General features: G+C 38.6%; 1 protein-coding gene and 1 pseudogene across 1 annotated transcript; one reads left to right on the top strand and one right to left on the bottom strand.

Annotated features, from left to right (window-relative positions):
• Positions 1-1,349: 1,349 nt before the first annotated feature.
• On the top strand, positions 1,350-2,335 carry LOC122008638. The gene has a single exon (XM_042564434.1). It carries the CDS (start codon positions 1,458-1,460, stop codon positions 2,034-2,036), a length of 579 nt encoding a protein of 192 aa, XP_042420368.1. The 5' UTR covers positions 1,350-1,457; the 3' UTR covers positions 2,037-2,335.
• Positions 2,336-5,355: 3,020 nt separating this feature from the next.
• On the bottom strand, positions 5,356-20,885 carry LOC122008639 (annotated as a pseudogene).
• Positions 20,886-22,568: the final 1,683 nt, after the last annotated feature.

Genomic DNA, 22,568 nt, shown 5'->3' with positions numbered 1-22,568 from the left:
GAGATATATTCGAGCGGACCAACCGTCCAGCTCGAGATAATACGTAAGATAGTCGACGCTTAGTATGGAGCAGCAGGACGCTTAAAAGAGACCGGCTAACTTGTCTGAACGGGGAGGGTATGTTACTACAGTCACCATAGGAAAGAGCAACTGAGGTTAACAGAGCGGAGGAGTCTCGGCCGAATGACTACCCCGCTCAACCAAGCAGCGGGACCTGACCATGGACGGAGTGAAGGAGACTCGGCCAAGCGGCTATCCCACTCGGCCAAGCAACGAGACTACTATAAGATCTCTCGACATTTTTTTAGGAGATAGTGTCGTTGACACGAAGCATGGTCGATAGGTGGATCGTACGACAGAAGCTTATACTATTTTGTTAAGGATATGCATGTTCTGTTAAGGTATGATGTCAGAAGTACTTTCCTGATAGGTCCTTTCATAGGACATATTAGAGAACGCGCCTCCATCTCAAAAAACGTGCACATCGTCCACCAGAACTCTATATAAAGAATGTTCATCATCGGCGAAGATACGCATTATTCATCATCTATATTAATTTTACTGTTGCCCTGTTTTTTTTCATTATTCCGATAACTGACTTAAGCATAAGATGATTAATATCACGAACCATTTCCTTAACTCGACACTAATATTACTTATTTTGTAAAGCAAAATAAAATATACAATGGATGAACGAAATCGTCACATCTGTAACTTTTAAATTTTTTATTTTCAGATTAATATAAGATGACTTTCTCATTATTAGTGAAGGAGCTTCCTCTAATGTGAGAGAAAGCTTCTTCGCTGGAGTACCGTCATAGTGAAGGAAATGAAAGTCACGTGACAGTGGGAGCTCTCCTGTAAACCTCGACATAACGTGATTCCCACTCCAACTAATATGAACACGTCTTATCTAACTGCAACAGCTCACGTATTTGGACTTTGTTTAATCACACGATATGTTTCAAAATAAGAACACATAATTGCGAAGCTTAAGGCTTAAGCAATGATTACGACAAAATGAAGCTGATTAAATTTTATATGACAGCTCGTGCTACGTTGGCACGGGCCCACTTCCCCAAATACTCGTTTTGCAGTTATCGCCGTCGTCGTTTCGCGTTGTTTGCGTGGTAGAAGCTTCGTGTCTTTTGACGGAGTCGTTAAGTCTGTGGCATTTGTGTTGCTTGTTGGAACCAGAAGTCCTTTCTTGACGCAGGCACATGGGTTTTGTTTTCAGCAACTTTGTCCGCCCACCGGGATGGGTTAAGCTTCCTGCGGAGAATAAAGGCCTTAACGTTCTCTTTTTTTACGATCGTGCCCCCTTCCCTCTGGCTATAAATTGCACGCCGGAGTTGGGTTGTGTTTGACAAATTAGCTACTTGAAGCCTCCTTTTCTCTCTCTAGAAAAGCGATCTCTCTCTCTCTCTTCCCCCTCTTTTGAATTCGAAACCAAGCAGATGGCGTCATCGTACAAGAGATCAAGCGGGCCGGTGCTCCCTCTGCGGCGATCGATCTCGCCAGTGGGCGGCTTTGCCTCCTCGTCGACTAGCCTCTCCGCTCGGACTACTTCTCCCTTCGTACATCACCGATCTGCCTCCCCCACGCACGTCCGCCTCGCCGGCGCCGGATCTTCGGTTTCCCCTTCCATCCGCTTCGCCCTCAACCGATCCGCCTCCCCAGGGCGCTCCCTCGCCTCCTCTGAAAACCGATCCGCTCCTGCTCCCGCCCCGGCCCCGGCACGCCGCACTTGCCTCTGTTCGCCCTCCACCCACCCCGGATCCTTCCGCTGCCACCTCCACAAGGGCCTCAACGGAGGGGGCGGATCCGCCGCCACAGCCTCGCAGTCGAACAGGCTCAACGCGCGGCGGTCTGCGATGGCGAACTCGCTGGTCCGGATCGGGACGGTGGAGGGCGACTGGGTGAAGCGCGCGCTTGCTGCGCTCATCCGTCCCTCCTCTCACCAGCAGCGGCGGCGGGCCGCCTTCCAACTCCGCCCTAGCCGCCTCTCCCGGATGTCCAACGCAGCAGATCCCTAAATCTCGGCCGTCCGATCCACCGTTCTAAAATCAGGTTCGTGGAAACACGCCAATAAAACAAAATCTCACCTCTCTTTCCTCATCACACGGCCAGATTCGCCGGGACAATCGGATTTCGTTCGGAGCTTTTTTGTTGTTGCTATTTTTGTACCAGAGCTGGAGTTCGGCGCCGATCTGATCTCGGCTGTCCGATTTGTACATACAGTTATTTGGCCGGCGTTGATGCAACGCCGATGGAACAAACACCGGAAATGAACTGAGAAGAACACTTCCCAGAGCAAAAATAAAATTAAAAATCATTCAATTTGTTCATAACTAATTTGAATTAACATTTCCATTATCTTGACTAACTCATTCATTAACTGATGATGGATTGAATGTGATGTTGGTCTTTGTGGTTCGTTGAATGCAGTAATGGGAGCAATGATCCGTCCACTCCGTTACGTTCCCTTCGTCCATCCCGTTCGGATTTCGTCGCCGTGGACTCCTCGTCGTCGATTGCCGTTACGTTCCAGGTAAATTATTGTATTTTTTATATTTCTCATCCTAAATCTATGTTATGTATATAATGCGTGTGTATCTACTCGATTTATCCTTTGTTTTTTTATTTTTATTTTCAGGGAATTGCATCGGGACTACGTTCTGGACCACTGGTGAGATGAATCAAACGAATTATTTATTTAAATCAATTCTATTATTAACTAAAATGAGGACAAAAAAAAAATATGATGACCAAGTCCTAATGAAATTATTAATATTAATTATATCACTTTAAATAATAAAAACAATGGAAGGAAGAATTCATTGTCTTTAAAATAACTAACACAATAATCAATCTGAAAGGCATTTTGACAAATAGATAAACTTTAGAATTCAAGAGGTGAAATGAAATTACAGTAAAGATAAAGATAAGGTGTGGACTATGGACAAGTCCTTGAAGAGATGACTTGATAGGGATGACTTGATGGAACGAATATATAATAAGCTAAGAGAATTTAAAAAGGTTTAAGAGATAGAGAACCATTAGGTTGGATTAGTTGGAGTAACATTTTACTTGAATTTGATTGGACCAAGCATTATCATTTAAAATTGAATATATAAGGAATATATATATTTAGTTGGATTAGTGGGAACTACCATATGAAGTTATATATATCTAAAGAATATATATTTAAAATTATCATATAAAGAATAATTCACTTTTAAATTATTTTAACATCTCGAGCATATATAAAAAAAATTAAAAAAAGGGTAAAAGAAATAGTGAAATATTAGGTGCATTAGTTGGAACTACCATTTAAAATTATGGCAACCCATCAGCCCGTTCTTAGGTCAACCCTAATCCTCTAACTTTTAATCATATACGAAGTATATTTGATTTGTGTATTATACAATTATATTTGAATATACAAATATAATTAAATTTTTAAATCGAAAATGGTGGGTATATATATATGGGCAATTTGATGTGTATATATATTAAATCTATTATTATAAAAAGGCATTATTTCATTGTTTTGAGAGGGATATCTCTTGTTAAAGTGGAAAGAGTAATCAAGATAGTTGAAGTCACAAGCAACTTGGGATGAAATCTTTAATAGTATGGCAGAAGCTCTGACCCACCCCATTAATATTCAGTAGATATTTCTTGTGATTGAAAAAAGGGCAGTTGCTTTTTGATATATATATATATATATAAAATACAGAAGTATGACTAAATATGTTATTGACTTGGGGAAGTTTCTTGTGGGGATTGCCGGCTGAACCCAACGGTGAGTGTTCATATTATGTTTCATTTGGATAGATGAAAAGGAAGGGGCAAATAATGACAATTCATATTTATATTCTCCATTTTAACTTCAATTTACCATCCCTGATCAGTGATGTTAGATGAGCGAATAGGAAGGAGGTTTATGGTGCTTTAGATCTCATTAATAGCTGTTGGATTGGATTTGAATTAAAGGAAATAAATTTTAAATCCTAAACACAAAAGATCTATTCCATTCAGATTTAATGCCAGTAAAATGAGTTTTCACAAAATACATTCGAGTATTCCGTCCATATTGACAGAGCTGTGGCCAGATAGGCATGGATAGTGGCAATTTTTTTTTGCCTTATTTTTAGATATTGATGCATGCTAAGTCATGGAGAGAGACGTGTCACTTTTCTAGAGGAACTAATATGGATGGCCTTTTGGATCAAGCAAAGTGCAAGAGAAGAAGCTCTTTGACTGGAAAAAATGGCTGAACTTGTCAAATTTGGATTTTAATAAGTCTATTCAAAGTTATTATATAGTCGTCGTTACGTTGTTCAAAGCATCAAGTTTAAGATACTGTCTTTGGGTGAGAAATATTGGGCGTAGAAGCAACGCAATGACAAAGTCGCGGAATCAAATTGAAGAAGACAACGATGGTACAGGACAAGGTAATATTGTCTTCTAATACGACACTTGATACCTCCCATTCCGAAGAAAAGGACTTTTATTTTTATAAAGTGATGGAGTTAGGCAAAGAACTAAAGGGCATCTTAGTTATTAATAGTATTCAAAGGGTTCTTGTTTTTTTTTTTTTGTTTAAATAAAAATTAATACAGGCTCCTTTATTCAATTGTATACCTACATATTACGTCTTCTCGTTTCATAATATAAATATTTTTCAAATAAAATGAATTTGAAAAGAAAATTCTGTCTCCTTCAATGTAAAACTTGAGATAGAATTTTGAAGCGTATTTTTTTTTGAACTGTGTGTTTTTTTTTTTGCCAGTTCTAAATCAGATTTATTAAAAAACATGGAATTATACTCGCCCCTTTCAAAACTTTTGAAAAAGAGAACGTTCTCAAATTTTGCCAAATAAATTACTTAAGAAAAAAGTGCCAAATAAATTACTTAAAAAATAAGACTAGATCTCCTTGTCCACAAAAAAGATGGATCAAGAGATGGTCCATTTCTAATTACGGTTGAATCATAATTGTGATCCGATCATAATTGATTATGATCCTTTTATGAATTCATCGTTTCCATCAAATTATAGTTAGTTTGAGTCGGAACAGACAATCAGAGATCGTCCTATACTTAGCACCCAGCAACTTGAACACTTGTCGACTTCCAAGAACCTCTGGACAACCCTTGAATGAACGTCCGGCAAGGCCCACAGGTCCGCTGGCAATTACAGTCCAATAAGAGATTTAGATATGTGCATATACAGTCAACTAAGTGTAAAGTGCCGGATAAGAGGCCCAATAAGTGTAGATGTTTGCATTAGGCCCAATAAAAGTATAGATGGGCAGACACCGGCGGAATACGTATATAAATGAGTCGAATATGAAACCCAATACGTATATAAATGGGCTAATATACAACAGTATTATAAATGGGCTGCATAAACATGCGATCGATACAAAAATAAAAGTATTACATATGACTCTTACTGTGTAAGTGGGCCACACTACGTATATAACAGGCTGCGTACAACAGGCTGCAACTGACGCGTCCAACATGCTAAACAGTGGCCCACCAACAATACGCGTTCAGATTACAACTACAAATTGGCCGAAACGTTTCCGGCTTTAATAAACTATCAGTATAAATTTCTCTTCTTATAAATTTATGTGAATTAATTTTAGCATTAAGTTTAAAGCTACACAAGCAAATACCCAAGCACGGCACAACCAAAACCAGTCATGTCCGGAACCCGTAACCCGTTGGGCAGAGGCAGTACTTACTGGGCCGTTCCCAAACAGACAACGGCCCAACAAGTTCTAAGATCGTACTCAAAACCACAAGAAGCTTCAAACTCCCAGTCCCAAGCCAGCGTCTAGGCCAGACTCACCTGAAACATGAAATATGAAACATGAAACATGAAAAATGATATATTCAAGAAAAAAAATTTAAAAAAAAAATCAAAGATAAACATATAAAATGATAGGACCCACACAAAATAAAATGGTGGACTATGACTTTATGTGTCTATTCTCGAACTTTTACTCAAATTTTTTTCCTTGAGCATCTCATTGCTCTTGAAACATTTACCAGTGGATCGACAGGACCTGAAGCTGAAGGACCTACTTCTAACAAAAATTAGCATAAACAGGCTCTTATCCTTCCCTTTCATCTCTTCAAGCACGGTTGCCCTCACGAGTTCTCTTTCAACCTGCTTCAAGAGAACAAAAAATTATATTACGCAGAAACTATTAATCAATCAGAAGTAAGAAAGAAACCGAATAGAAAGATTCCCTGTTATTTTTACCGACGAGAAATCTGCCTTTCCGCCTTCAAAAAAAAAATCTAACAACGATACAATTACCCAACTGTGCAACAATTTCTTGGGGCTCAAAATATAACACAACAAAAACTCAACTACGATCCTAAGCTTACAACATGGCATCACTCAGTGGGAGGAGTTGAGTATAACGCCTTGCTGGTATGAGTCTACGATGAGAGATGAAAAATTAACAAGAGAAAAGTCTTCAGTTAGCATTATTGCCACACGGCTTCATGAGAATGAGAAGTTTTTTTTTTTTTTTTTGCGGAGTTTATTGTTTACCGATATTGAAGAAAGGCTATCTCAAGAACTAAGCTCTCTCATAGTACCTATTTATGTATAGTACCTGCAAATCAACGGAGGAGCTAATTTGTTCACATTGACGCCTAACAAGTGAAATCTATCAAGTTCTGGCATTTGATAATCACACAGCAGGATAAGTCATCTTAGTGATGAACATATCAATAAATAGAGACGAAAACCAAGAATGAGTCATAGTAGTGAGATTGGGAGTTTAATCGTCTTTCAGGTCTCCATAGTGTAAAAAAAAAAGGACAGCCCGGTGCATGAAACTTCTACCGTGCGGGGTCTCGGGAAAAGATCCATTGTACGCAGTCTTACCCTGCTTTTTGCAAAAGACTGTTTCCAGGATTTGAACCCATGATCTTTTGGTCATATGACAACAACTTTACCGTTGCACCAAGACTCCCCTTCTCAGGTCTATGTATGTGTGGAAAATATACAATTAAATACACAAATCATTATTATTTCGAACTTATTTGTGCTTTACCAATAATAACTATACAGTGCATATCTGATCTCGTAGATATATTATATATGCATGTATTGATTAGTGTGCGCAAATATGTGTACGTGCATGCGCACGTGTGGGTAATGTAAACGTGAGCATGTACGTGCGTGGGAAATGTATTCTTTATAAGAATCCAAAAATACAATCAGAACCTGAACACAATTTCAGATCCCCAAAATCTAACCTCAAACCCTGAAAAACCATTTGTCAATTTGTTTTAGGTTACCAATTGGAATTGGCATAGCATATATAGGTGAGCAAGGACCATCAATTAAGCATGGCAATCCATTAGGAAAATGATAGTCCATTGGAGAAATAAATGTATACCTTTACATGGCTGATATCAGGTGTATCCAGTGTCGGAACAGGATAAAATTTGTAAAGTTTCATGTTTTCCATGGCTTCTCGTCTTTGGGTCCATGTCTTCGATGGCCTATTTTCTTGCTTCCTTTGTGTAGAGGCAGAAAGGTACCAAAGACATAAAAAACAGAAGAGAACCTTTTTATCAGAAAACTAGTAATTAGTGTTTTGTAATACCTGCCGCTGTGCTTTTCTCCTTTCTCTGACCTGTTCCTTCACATATTCCTTGTAATATAAAAGGTAAAAAATTTAGTTGGTAACTGACATATAAGAAAGTAATCTAATGGTGGCTGGTCAAGCAAACTAGGTAAATCGACCAGGCCAAATGAAATAATACTACCAAGGATATTTTAATAATGTGGTGGCAATTCTTTGTCCATTACTTCTAATATACTTACAAATAAAATGTAAAAAATGAAAATAAAGATATTTATTCCATTCCATGAACCAGGCTAAAGAATGCATACACTCTTTTTATCTTTGTCAATTTCATGAACAAAGCTTCATTTTATAAAAGGACTGTCAGCTTTTCGAAGTCTTAAAAAAGAAATACTCAGCATTTGCTAAATTACCTTAAACTCATCTTTCTTATCTTCTGACAGTGTCTCCTCCATAATAAGATTATCAGTAAATTCCTGGAATATTTGATTGTGCCAGTGTAGAAAGTATACTTAGTACCAGTTAGACATAATACCAGCTAAATAACTTAGGCCAAAAACACAACCAGAATTAATACCTCAATTTCATACATTTCCCAATCATAATCACAGACAATCTGTTAAAAGAAATTATCCATCATCACCAACAAATTGAGACATATATACAGAGAAAACTAATCACAAAGGTAACCAATAAAATGTAGAGAATTCATTTTAGAAACATTTGTTTATATAAATATTATCAAAAAAATTCATGTCTTGCAATTCAAAAAATCTGACTATCGCCCCATTCAACAAGGAAAATTATAACTAGTGAGCCCACTGGTTTCCCTGACAGTCAAGTTTTGCAACATGGATCCATAAGATTGCGAGGTTGCTTTAACATTTGATTAAGGATGCCCTCCACTGACTGCCGTTATAGCTACTTAGGAAGAAATGAATTACACAAACTAAAGACAATGTTTCTAGTGACAGATAATAGATACAAGAAAGAAGTCTTTGAGAAGATTTTACGTACTGGAGGTTCTAGAGGAAACATTATATTAACAACAGTATCATCCTCATCTTCATCTGCTTTCAATGATTGAAGATCTGAATAAAAATTAAAAAAATTTACATGTTGGGAAGAAGTATATGAATTGTTCAATTCTTTCGGCTAATCAACACAAGGAATGCAAAGAAATGTGGAGGGGGCAAAGGATGGTGTAGCTAAATTTTATATTACAACATTGATGAAGTAAAAGTGAAAAGCTAATGAACGAGATCAAATATGTAAGCTATGAAATTGCAACATGTCATAAAAAAGACAAGTTTTACTTGTTGAGAAGAATTAAGAGCTGTATGTCCTAGACTCCCTAGTTTATAGAGCCTCTTGCTGTCCAACGTACAAAAGTGAATTTGTTAACAGATCACATAACCAATTGACTGTGCAAGTATTATTCCCTTAACTGCCCCATATTGTAAATCCATAAATGTATTTCCGGCTTAACTAATGTCCGCAAGATTAATCAAATAACCAGAAATTAATGTGATAAAATATCAAGTTAAAAAGAAGCAAGATTGTAATGCCTGGAATTCATAACAAGCATTATGCAGTCCTATTCTCCAATAAAATGATGATCCAAAAGAATACTCCTAACCAACAAACTTGCAGGTAGGATATTATGCACTTATAAGACAGCAGAAAAAAATTAAAGGATTAACTTTGTAGTTTATTTTACCTAAGAACTTCAAAGGTCATCAAGATCTCTCATGGAGTTTGTCTACACAACTCACAAACACTGACTGATGCCACTGATGTAACAGACCAAAAAACCTAGAGGGTCACCACAGGAAGGATGCCAAAAGCAACATTGAAGCATAAGCAAGGCTTTCAAAGCAGAACCTATTTAATTGAATAGAAACAAACAAGTTTTGAGAAAAAGACTGCAAAAGGCGCATAAGACTTACTGTTGGGACCGAAAAGTAGCTAGAGGGGGGTGAATAGCTCGTCGCGTGCTAGGTGCTCATCGTTGCTTGTTTCTTCAAAGATGCAGCGGAAATATAAGAAACAAAAGCATACAACGCTAACAAGGTTGGTTTACTTGGTATCCACCTCACAAGAGGTGACTAGTCCAAGGATCCACACTTACTCACGTACCCTCCACTAATAAAACCCTTCTTTTCGGTAACTACCGAAGGCGGAGAAGCCCTACAAGTTCACACTACAAGAAGAAGAGGAAAGGATACAAAATACAAGCACAAAGCTTACAATGAGTACAAGAAAACCCTAACCCTAGCTTTCTTCCTCTTGCAATAGATCCGCCTCTTGACTTGGAAGAACCTCCAAGAACTGGCGTGGAGAGCTCTGTGGAGTCGCTTGTGAAGATCTGAGCTTTGTCGTGGAAGCGATGCCGAAGGAAATGAACGCCTGCGGCTTAAATCGACGCTAACGGTCGAATCCCGATCGATTGGAATGCTCCCAATCGATCGGGGAGGCTTTGGATCGATCCACGGATCGATCCAGAGCGCCTCTGTGCTCTGGAAAAACGCCTAGATCGATCCACGGATCGATCCAGTGCTTATCGCGCGAAGCAGCAGCGTCCCAATCGATCCACTGATCGATTGGGACCTCTGGATCGATCCACCGATCGATCCAGAGGGGTTCTGTTCGCTGGGACTCACCGGATCGATCGGCCGATCGATCCAGATCTTCTGGATCGATCCACTGATCGATCCAGATCTGCTGGATCAATCCAAATCTGCTGGATCAATCGGCTGATCAATTCAGATCTGCTGGATCAATCGGCTGATCAATCCAGATCTTGCTTTTTGCCCAAAACCAAGTCCAAAGCCTCCTAAACCAACATCTAGTCAACCATGATTTGTTGGTACATAAGACCTAGCATCCGGTCACCCTTGACCAGCTAGGACTCTCTCACCAAGTGTCTGTTTCTCTTCTTGCCAAGTATCCGGTCAATCCCTTTGACCTACTTGGACTTTTCTTCCTCGTGCCAAGTATCCGGTCAATCCCTTTGACCTACTTGGACTCTCACCAGATGTCTGGTTAACCTTGACCCATCTGGATTTCTTTTGTCTGGCTTCACTCACCAGGACTTTCTCAATTGCCTAGTTTCACTCACTAGGTCTTTCACCTGGCTTCACTCACCAGGATTTTCCTCCTGCCTAGCTTCACTCACTAGGTCTTTCACCTGGCTTCACTCACCAGGATTTTCCTCCTGCCTAGCTTCACTCACTAGGTATTTCCTTCTGCCTAAACATCCCAGTTAGGACTTCCCAGTCAAGTATCCGGTCATCCTTGACCTACTTGACTCTTCTTCAATCAACCTTGCATTGTCAAACATCGAAACCCAAACCAAGACTCAAGCTTGGTCAACCAGGTCAACCTTGACCTGAGGGATGTTGCACCAACAATCTCCCCCTTTTTGATGTTTGACAATACCAACACTATCACTTACAATACCATATGTAAGTTAGGCTAATCCCATAGCCTAAACCTTCTTCATGCCACTAGGTAATGAATACATAAGTTAAACCCTTCATTCTCCCCCTAAGAGGGCAAACTCCCTCTAGGTGATAAAAGCCTAACTTACTCCCTTTCATTCTCCCCCTATTGGCACACATCAAACCATGCCCCATTTTTGGGCACTCATCAACAAATTCACTTGTTGAAAACTCTCCTTCTGAAGAGTTGCTCATCGTTGTTCACAACTTCACTCGTTGTGATCAACACGATAATGAAGATCCCATACCCTTCATTATCCTTAACCCTACATTCTCCCCCAATGTAGGCAAATGCCCATCCTTGAGTATTATCCACTTGAAACCACTTGAACAATGAGGATATCCACTCCCCATTAAAGTTCAAACGCTCAACCTTGAGCATGTTCTTAACGGAAGGTTAACCACCTTCCAAGGTTCATGAAAAATAATTTTCATGTCTTTAAAGAGTCCCTCCCCCTAAAGACATGGTGGTAACTTCTGTCATTGCACCAACAATGACTTGAAATCTCTAAAACTTTAGGAAACCCAATTTTAGAAGTTTTGAAGTTCAAATATTCAAAATTTGAAATAAACCTCAACCTAAACTTCAACTTAGCCTTCCTTAACCAATCCATCCTTGTTTTCCACACGAAAACACCCGTTTTATGTATACAAATATATTTTCAGGGGTTTGGAATGGTTACCTAGACTAAAATAGGTTCAAAGATACTGAAATCAGACCTTCCCAGCCAAAATCAGCATCTTCGATCGATTGGAGTTGGGTTCCAATCGATTGACCCCTGCTGAATCGATCCACTGATCGATTCAGTCTTCTTGGATCGATCGGCTGATCGATCCAGCGAGCTTCTGCATGTGAGAAATGCCTTCTCAATCGATCGGCTGATTGATTGAGGCACTCCAATCGATCCATGGATCGATCGGAGCTTTGATAGTTGCTGAATTTCAACTTCAGCCAATTTCAGAAATCCCTAGAAAATTCTACAAAAATCCAAAAATCATGAAATTTCGTGTAGACATTATTTAGGGCATACTTTATCATGGAAAAATAGTTTTCTATGAAAATACATCATATTTTCAAAGATTGACACAAGCTTGAAAACTTGTTAAAACTTTAGCGTTTTCTTCAAGTTTGTGTCTAACTATTCTATGGTGATTACTATCAAAAGATAGCATTCACCAAGGTTTTCCAAAAGCCTTTTAAAATAATTTTCAAAACCAATATCCCATCACATTCCTTGGGCTTAATGCACATGACTTGTACATTAGCTTTCCCAATGATGGGAAAACACATAACTATGTGTTTTGATGAACCTAAAACTCAAAAGAATGCACTAAATCAACATTTTGAGTTTTGTTCATCTTCCTAACATCTCACTTGTATCTAATGTGCACTAAAACACATACAAGTCACCTTATGGTCCTTATGAGATGTGAGATTGTGGTTTTGCCCTATTCTAGGGATCATGCATATCTATCTAGGCATTTTAGAGATATTAGACATCCACCTAGGATGTCACTGGTTAATAAGTGTTGTTAAATGTCATTTGTCCTTAATTACAAGGAATTTAAACTTAATGCATAATTATGTTATGGTATACATCAAAAGGAAATAATTTTCAAAAGAAAATATCCTATAACTACATGATGTATGAATGTCATGACATGGTATTTTTGGATTTTTCATAATAAAACATGAATGCAAAAATAAACATGATGTCATGGCATATGATGGGCAACTAATCATGGCAAGGTTTAGCATAAATAAAATATACCTAGATTACCTATCTAAGTATCCTTAACCACTTAGCTAACTCAAAATATACAACTTGTTTTAACTTAAAACGTTAAACCTAGATTGCCCTAAATGTTTCAAAGAAATGCCAAAACCTAAATTGACATTTATATTTCTCTTGATTTGTTTATGCCACTTAAAAATTAAGCATATCCTCAAATGTTGGCATATTCCATTTTTCCTCAAGAATAATCACATAAATCAAGGCCCGGATTGCCTTAAATTTCTAAGAGAATACCAAAATCCCAACTTGGTATTTCTCTAGGTTTTCCCAATTTATGCCATTTTAAGATAAAATCAATTTTCCACCATTAGGCACATTTTACTCTTTCAAGGAGTAAATGATAATTCCATTTCATTTTCAAAGGTTAACAAAAACCTTGAAAATGCTCCTTGAGTGTCAATTTCCTCAAAGTTGGGTTAACTACCCTTTTAATCGGAGTTGACACTCTCTAACCCATTTATGGGGTAGAGAAGATGCTCCTAGGAACCCAATACCTATTGGTGCTCCTTGGATGCTCTAGGTACTCACTAGAGATAACTTCCCTAGATACCTTCCTAGTGACCTTGTTGGGCTTCTTAGAAGTCTTGGTCACATTTTCTAGGTCAACTCTAGGGATAGCCTCCCTTGTGACCTTGTTAGTGACTTTCTTAGACTTCTTAGAAGTCTTAGTCACTTTGGTTGCAAAGATACTTCTAGGGATATCTTCCCTTGTATCCTTGACTTGACCTCTAGACTTAGGGTTTGTTCCATACCTATATGGAACCCTATGATAACTAGGCACATCCTTTTTAACTTTGGGTTTGTATCCCAACCCTCTATGGTCATTGGATGACCCTTGTAGTACTCCTAAACCTAGGTTTTGCTCATTTTGCCCTTTTAGGATATTTTCCATCCTTTTTAGGGTCTTTTCCATTTTATCAAGTCTTGACCTCAAGACTTGATTTTCTTCCCACAAATCCCTAGATTTAGGTTTTCTATTTAATCCTTGAACATTTTTATTTCTAGACTTACAGTTATTGACCTTAGTGTTCTTGCCTAGATTTTTATCTACATTCCTAGCCCTAGGTGTAGTGGTTTTAGCATGAAAAGCTACATGATTTTCTTTAACTTTATCATGCCTCCTATTTTCATGGTAAATAGCATTAAAATGATAAAAATTAAAACTATCATGCTTTTTACCATAACGCAATGGGCTAGGCTCAATAAATGTTACCTTCTTCTTTACCTTGGAGGCTCCCCCTTGACTAGTACCTCCTTGAGCCTTGATCATCTTCTTCCCCTTGGGGCATTGACTTCGGTAATGCCCTTTTTGTTGACACATGAAACACACAATGTGCTCCTTGCTCTTCTTTGTCCCGGGGGTGGTCTCCTCGGGCTTCTCCTTGCCCTTCTGTGTCACTTGACCCTTCTTCTTGGCCAAGTTGGGACACTTGCTCTTGTAGTGCCCACATTCCCTACACTCAAAACATATTATATGATTTTTATTTTTAATTGAAACATTTATACCTTCTTGTGTAGGGATGACACTTGCTCCTCCATTTGATATTTCTTGAATTTTGGAGGTGGCACCATCTTCTTCTTCTTCACTTGACCCGGATGTGGAGGCCTCCTTCTTGCTCTGGTTCATCATCTCCCCCTCAATCCTAGAGGTGGAGGCTTCATCATCTTGTACATGGAACAAGGAGTATGCTCCCTCCTTGTTCTCTTCATTGCACTCCCTTGAAGATGAAGCTTCTTCTTGGACTTCCTCTTCTTCGGAAGTTGAGCATCTCTCAACTTCGGAGTCCTCCTCTTGGTCTTGCTCCAATGAGTCGCCCTCTTTGGATTCTTCTTGCTCTTGTACAGTAGAGGGGATCTCTTCATGAAGTTTGGCCAATTTACTCCATAATTCCTTTGCATCTTCAAATTCTCCAATTTTGCAAAGGATGGTGCTTGGCAATAAATTGAACAAAAGCTTGGTCACTTTGTCATTTGCCTCGCACCTTTGGACTTGCTCTTGGCTCCACTTGCTCCTCTTGAGAACTTTGCCCTTTGAGTTTGTTGGAGTCTTGAAGCCTTCCATAAGAGCAAACCATTGCTCTATCTCCATCATAAGAAAATTTTCGATTCTTGATTTCCAAGAATCGAAGCTCGTGGAAGTGTATGGTGGAGCCACCCTCGTGTCGAATCCGAGCCCATCTCGGAATTCCATTGTAGAAGTTAAGCTTTTGAATTTTTTTGACTTTGACAATTTTGCTTCAACTTCTTCACCCTCTAGCTCTTCTTGTTATGCTTGACCCTTCCGGCGATGATTCCGGTGAAGAGCGGCCTCGCTCTGATACCACTTGTTGGGACCGAAAAGTAGCTAGAGGGGGGTGAATAGCTCGTCGCGTGCTAGGTGCTCGTCGTTGCTTGTTTCTTCAAAGATGCAGCAGAAATATAAGAAACAAAAGCATACAACGCTAACAAGGTTGGTTTACTTGGTATCCACCTCACAAGAGGTGACTAGTCCAAGGATCCACACCTACTCACGCACCCTCCACTAATAAAACCCTCCTTTTCGGTAACTACCGAAGGCGGAGAAGCCCTACAAGTTCACACTACAAGAAGAAGAGGAAAGGATACAAAATACAAGCACAAAGCTTACAATGAGTACAAGAAAACCCTAACCCTAGCTTTCTTCCTCTTGCAATAGATCCGCCTCTTGACTTGGAAGAACCTCCAAGAACTGGCGTGGAGAGCTCTGTGGAGTCGCTTGTGAAGATCTGAGCTTTGTCGTGGAAGCGATGCCGAAGGAAATGAACGCCTGCGGCTTAAATCGACGCTAACGATCGAATCCCGATCGATTGGAATGCTCCCAATCGATCGGGGAGGCTTTGAATCGATCCACGGATCGATTCAGAGCGCCTTTGTGCTCTGGAAAAACGCCTGGATCGATCCAGTGCTTATCGCGCGAAGCAACAGCGTCCCAATCGATCCACTGATCGATTGGGGTTCTGTTCGCAGGGACTCACCGGATCGATCGGCCGATCAATCCAGATCTTCTGGATCGATCCACTGATCGATCCAGATCTGCTGGATCGATCGGCTGATCGATCCAGATCTGCTGGATCGATCGGCTGATCGATCCAGATCTGCTGGATCAATCGGCTGATCAATCCAGATCTGCTGGATCAATCGGCTGATCAATCCAAATCTGCTGGATCAATCGGCTGATCAATTCAGATCTGCTGGATCAATCGGCTGATCAATTTAGATCTGCTGGATCAATCGGCTGATCAATCCAGATCTTGGTTTTTGCCCAAAACCAAGTCCAAAGCCTCCTAAATCAACATCTAGTCAACCATGACTTGTTGGTACATAAGACCTAGCATCCGGTCACCCTTGACCAGCTAGGACTCTCTCACCAAGTGTCTGGTCAATCCCTTTGACCCACTTGGACTTTTCTCTTCTTGCCAAGTATCCGGTCAATCCCTCTGACCTACTTGGACTTTTCTTCCTCGTGCCAAGTATCCGATCAATCCCTTTGACCTACTTGGACTCTCACCAGATGTCTGGTCAACCTTGACCCATCTGGATTTCTCTTGTCTGGCTTCACTCACCAGGACTTTCCCAATTGCCTAGCTTCACTCACTAGGTCTTTCACCTGGCTTCACTCACCAGGACTTTCCCAATTGCCTAGCTTCACTCACTAGGTCTTTCACCTGGCTTCACTCACCAGGATTTTCCTCCTGCCTAGCTTCACTCACTAGGACTTCCCAATTGCCTAGCTTCACTCACTAGGTCTTTCACCTGGCTTCACTCACCAGGATTTTCCTCCTGCCTAGCTTCACTCACTAGGTATTTCCTTCTGCCTAAACATCCCAGTTAGGACTTCCCAGTCAAGTATCCGGTCATCCTTGACCTACTTGACTCTTCTTCAATCAACCTTGCATTGTCAAACATCGAAACCCAAACCAAGACTCAAGCTTGGTCAACCAGGTCAACCTTGACCTGAGGGATGTTGCACCAACACTTACAAGGGAGACAATAGTCATATTGCTTGACACACTCAATCCTCAGATGTTTTAATGCAGATCTGCAAAGAAAAAGAAAAAGAGAGAAAAAAAGGATATAGAAAATGAACTTCAGATATGATGACTATGCCATGGATAGATTAACAGAAAGATGTTTTTCCTATTCGCAAAGGGCATTATTCATTTTGCTTCATTGCGTATGAAGTGATAACAAAGAAAAATAATTCAAAGTTTAGCCTATAAAGTGTGATAAAATTTTGCTCATATTCACCACCAATCACAAGGAAAGTACAACTAATATGATACTTTAAAGATGAGAGCGAGGAGGCAAACATATAACAAATAGACACAAGGCTTAATAATCAGTCATTCACAAGCAAAGTAGCCCTAGTATCCTGATACAACAACAACAACAACAACAACAACAACAACAACCAAGTCTTTTCCCACTAGGTGGGGTCGACTGTATGAATCATTTTACGCCATTGAGCCCTATCTCCTATTATATTATTATCTATATTTAAATAAATTTTATCTTGTTTTATTGTTGCTAACCAAGTCTTTTTTGGTTATCCTCTTCCTCGTTTGATATGCATGTTTATCATGGTTTCACATCGCATTTATTGGTCGTCTAAGTACATGTCTGTACCATCTTAAACGTGTCTCTCGGAGTTTGTCCTCAATAGATGCAACTCCGACTTTATTTCTAATGCTCTCATTCCTTATTTTGTCCATCTTCGTATGTCCACACATCCACCTTAACATCCTCATCTCTGCAACTCTTATCTTATGCTCATGTGCTCGAGTCATAGCCCAACATTCAGCTCCATATAACATATAGCCCTAGTATCCTGATATAAACAGAAAATGCATGCAACATAAAATTAGGAACAATTGACTTATTTGTTTATATAAATCATTTTTGTATAACCAGAAGTATCCACTTAACATCTTCCATACTGGTATTATACGTTGCTTGAAACCAAGGTTTTATATAACGTAGTGACAGTTTGCTAGTATATAGACACACCAAAATACGAGAGAATAAAAAAGAGGGAGACAATTGGAAAATATATAGTGTAGTTGCAGGAGGGTTTTGAGTGCAGGAGACAGATGAGTGAAGCTAAGATAAGAAGAAAAAAAAGACAAAACCAATAGGATAGAAAGAGCTAAGACAATACATTCTTAGACAGCAGTATCCAAAACGAATAAAAAGTAGTGGCACAAACATTCCAATAAGTAGTCCAGCTGGACAAACACCACAGTTAACAAAAAAAATCAAACAAGAAAGTGAATTCATTGCAGTACCTTCTTTGAGTGCAAGCCATAGTAAATATTTGAGTCTTCAATCTATCAACTTGACTTAGACTGGAAAGAAAATGTTAAAGCGCCTTAACTATTTTGACTTCAGATGGTAAGCAAGATCAGTTTGGAAATTAACAAATATAAATTTAATAGATTAGCACATACCGATCTTCAAGTGGAATATATGGAATCCATGCCATTTTCATTGTCTTCATGGGTATTACTTCCTCTTTCTCCCTTTGAACAGATTTTACACCAATCTTATCAGATGGTGGAATTGGAGAATCCACCGAGAGAAAGCACATAATACAGAAAAAGAACAAACAATAGTTCAAAAAACTAATTTAGAATTTCTCTATAAAAAAAATACACAAAGCTCTGCCTCTCTTTGCATATGATCATGAGTTCATCTATCTCTTTTCCACTAATGGTCGAGAACCATTACCAAATAACTCTACAAAATAAGTTGTTTGCTACCACAACTGTGCTAAGCAATACAAGGAGAATAAATAATAACCGATGTTGATTAGCTATCACATTATACATGTCTTTTTTCTGAAACAGAATGTGTTGAAATGACTAGATCTGTAAGAATTTGAACTCTATTTTCAAATATAATATAGTAATTACATTTCACAGCCTACATGTATAAAACATTTGAAGTACTTGGTCTCCTAACAACATGGCATCAGGTTAAAAATAATGCTATCTGAAGCAACTTACATCCGCCACAATGGGAATAAGCACAACTTTTTCTTCACCATTCACAATTAACATTTGCGCTTAGGGCTGTAAATGAACCAAGCGTTCGTGAACAAGTTTGGTGTTCGGCTTGGTAAGAGCTTGTTTATGTTCATTTAATATACATAAGATTAATTAAACAAACAAGCTTGAACAGCTCGTTAAGCTAAATAGACAAGCTTGAACACATATGTGTTCAACTCGTTAACGTTCGTGAACAACATTCATGAACAATGTTCACGAACCATATTTATTAATAAAACTCTTTTCAATATGCTAAATAAATAATAAAATAAAATAAATATATAAATTTAAATTATCAAGTTCAATAACCAATCAAATAATTAAAAGTTTCAAACAATCAAACAAGCTTGAATTGAAAACTTGATAACATCTAAACGAACTAAGCTCGAACCAAGCTCAAGCCAAGCTCAAACCAAGTTCAAGTCAAGCTTCAATTGAGAGCTTGATAACATCTAAACGAACCAAGCTCAAGCTAAGCTTCAAACAAGCTCAAGCTCATAAAAAATAAACCAAGCCAAACTTGAACACTCATTTCAAAAGCTTGATTCATTTTAAGCTCGACGCGCACACACACACAAAGATACTAAACGAAAGATTGGTGGTAGGAGAGTTAAGTTGAATCCTCAATAAAATATAATATAAAATGGTGAATCTAAATCTTCAACTAGAAACTAAAATATAATCAAACACATTGGAAATTGGAACAAATGAGCCGAAAGGAAAAAATCCAAGTCATTTACCTTCTGTGCTGGCAAACATGTAGACTGTCTTCCCATGCAGCTCCCCTCCCTCCTCAAAGGCACTCTATGCAGCAAAATATCTATTAGGCTCATCACCAACAATACACTTTCTTCATTCTGGCATCGAGAAAAGAGAACAACGCACCTCTAAATTTGAAAAACACCAATTTATCTCGCTAAGTTTATCCATGTTATCCCACTGTCAGAATCAAATCAACGTCTCAGAAACTCTCATAAAGCAGAAGTGACATTCCCTATAGGGAAGGTTTTGGCAATCTTTTGTAAATATTTATCCACTAAGCTGAACAATGAAATTATCCTCAGGCTTATCTAAATCAATTGAAACTGATGCACATAAAACTACGAAAGAACCTCAGTTCCAACTGGAAAAGCCGATTGCCATAGATCCTCCTGTACAAATAAAAAACATTATCGGAACGAGTAAGTACTGGTAGTTTAATAATAAGTTGGCATAGCTGCGCATTGACAGAACCAGCAGTTTCCCTCAATCCAACACAAACGGGCGGCGAGCCATACCATGTTTCTCTTTTCGGAGAAGTACTCAGTCTCAACCTTCGGCTTCGGCGCCTTGACCCGTGTCTTCTTCGGCTCCTTCTGGAGATCCTCCTCCTGCGACTTGCTCGTGGTGCCTTCCTCTTCCTCCTTCGCTGCATCATCAGAAGTTTTCTTCCTCTTCTTCAATGCCGCCGCCACCGCCCTGCGCTTCGCCATGACCGATACCAAAGATTGAGGATGGAGATCAGGGGCAGGGGCGGTGTGGAATAGGGTTTGAGGAGGATTTGGAAGTGAGACGGAGACATCTGAGAGCGTCGGCGAACGCGGTCTCAATCCCAAATTTGAAGGCGATATTATAAAGCTGCATAAAAGGTATAAAACCGCCACCCTAGCGGCCCCCTAGCTGCATAAGGCGATATTATAAAGCAAATTGGGCAGAGAGAGAGAGAGTATAAACGTAGGGTGTGCACGTGGTGGAGGCGATGGAATCAGAGCCGTTCGATTGGGATATCCTGATCCCGATTCCGGAACGTTCTAGTTCCAACTGGCCGGTGCGACGGCCCGACGGAACCAAATCTTGGTTTGGGTTGGACATTAATTAAGGCTTATTTGTCCACTTTTTTATTGGTCGATCGTATTCTTAGAAATATTAGATTGAGCATAAATGTAAAATTATAAATAAAAAAATTGAACAGGACCGGTTTTTTTCGATTGATAATCAATATAGATCCCGCAGAATTCTATCTTCAACGCTAAAAATTGTGCGCTTAAGCTCGAAATTGAACCGGGTGTTATATAATTAAGCTCGATCGAATTTTGAAAATACGACAATGAATTAATGTGTGTGTATATATATATATATATAACAATATACGATTTATCATATGTTACAAATTAAAATTAATTAAACCTCTTAAACATTTATTTAACAAAGAATTGTACGAGTTTTATGAATAATTTAATTTATTATCTTGGATAATCATACCACTAAACGTGAACATTCATCGTTCTCAATGTGATCAGAGGCTTTGTTAATTCATCTCTACTCAAATATAAAGAATCCAACTGTTTAGATAGTTGGAAATCCTTGCTCTAAAAAGAGTGATGATTTTAACATAGATTTTTCATGGCAAATAAGATATGCTATTTTGAGTTTGACCCAAACTGAGTAGGTGGACAAATTTGTGAACCATCTTTGCTTTTTACAACTAAACTTATAGCTTGTTAATTATCTCGGAAATAACCCATATTATTCATGATAATATAAAACTCATATAAAAAAATATTTCTATAAGATATGTGACATCTAATCTAATATATTTTCCCTTTTAGTCATAATTTTAGATCAAGTGATGTTGCATCGTGTTGTCAGGTCAATATTTGTGGCGAATAAATTTTTTATGAGTCATGTTAGGATCTGTCACACTTCCTAAGTTTATTTGATAGATAGAATATAAAATTAAATCATCTATTTAAAATTAGTCGGATTGTAACATCTAGATAAAAAAAATTAATTGGCAAACGTAGGTTGCAGATACATGATAATACTTCTCTCCGGATAATTCTTGAGTGTTCGAAATCCTATGATCCAAAAACTAATTATTCAATGTAGAGAAGTGAGTATAAACACAAACAACGAGATGAAAACAACTCTACCTGTACAGTAGAGGCCCGAAGTAGGCATTTTATGGGTCTTTTACTTACTGATCCATATCAAGTCCATACTATACAAGTCTCAGGCCTGCTAAATTAACGCTTGAGAAGATCTTCTAAGATGGTAATAAAATTGTAGCATTTGTGATGGTCATTGTAGATTTTAAGCTGAGATGCTAATCCATAGACCATTGGTGGATGCTTTTGACTATCGAAAAACTCACATTTAAAAAAGTTAAAATACATCTCAATATGAATGCAATACACCAAGAATAAATTCCAACAACAAACAGACAATAATCAACCAAAATATACAATCCATACAAATCATATAGCTCCAACACATGCCAAATATCAACCGACCAAATACGTTGTCATTTAACTATTAAACAAATAGAAACACCACATCAAATATAATCCAATGGTAATATGGAAATTACCAAAAGTCAATACAGTTCACGTGTGAGATTTACAGTTGAATGCGAAATTGGTTTTTTAAAGAAGTATAAATATCCATCACAATAAAAATATCCACCAACTATGTAACTCAAAATCAAGCCAACCTTGTAAAATGATCCTTCACAAGGTAATTTTCATAATTACACTAAAAAAGTGTTCTAGAAAGAGTAAATGATGGTACCATATGAAACAATTTTGGCTCCTTTATTT

The sequence above is a fragment of the Zingiber officinale genome, chromosome 8A (assembly GCF_018446385.1).
Source record: "Zingiber officinale cultivar Zhangliang chromosome 8A, Zo_v1.1, whole genome shotgun sequence".
Lineage (NCBI taxonomy): Eukaryota > Viridiplantae > Streptophyta > Magnoliopsida > Zingiberales > Zingiberaceae > Zingiber > Zingiber officinale.
The sequence above is the reverse complement of the archived record's forward strand: the minus strand, read 5'-3'. Positions and strand labels throughout refer to the sequence as shown.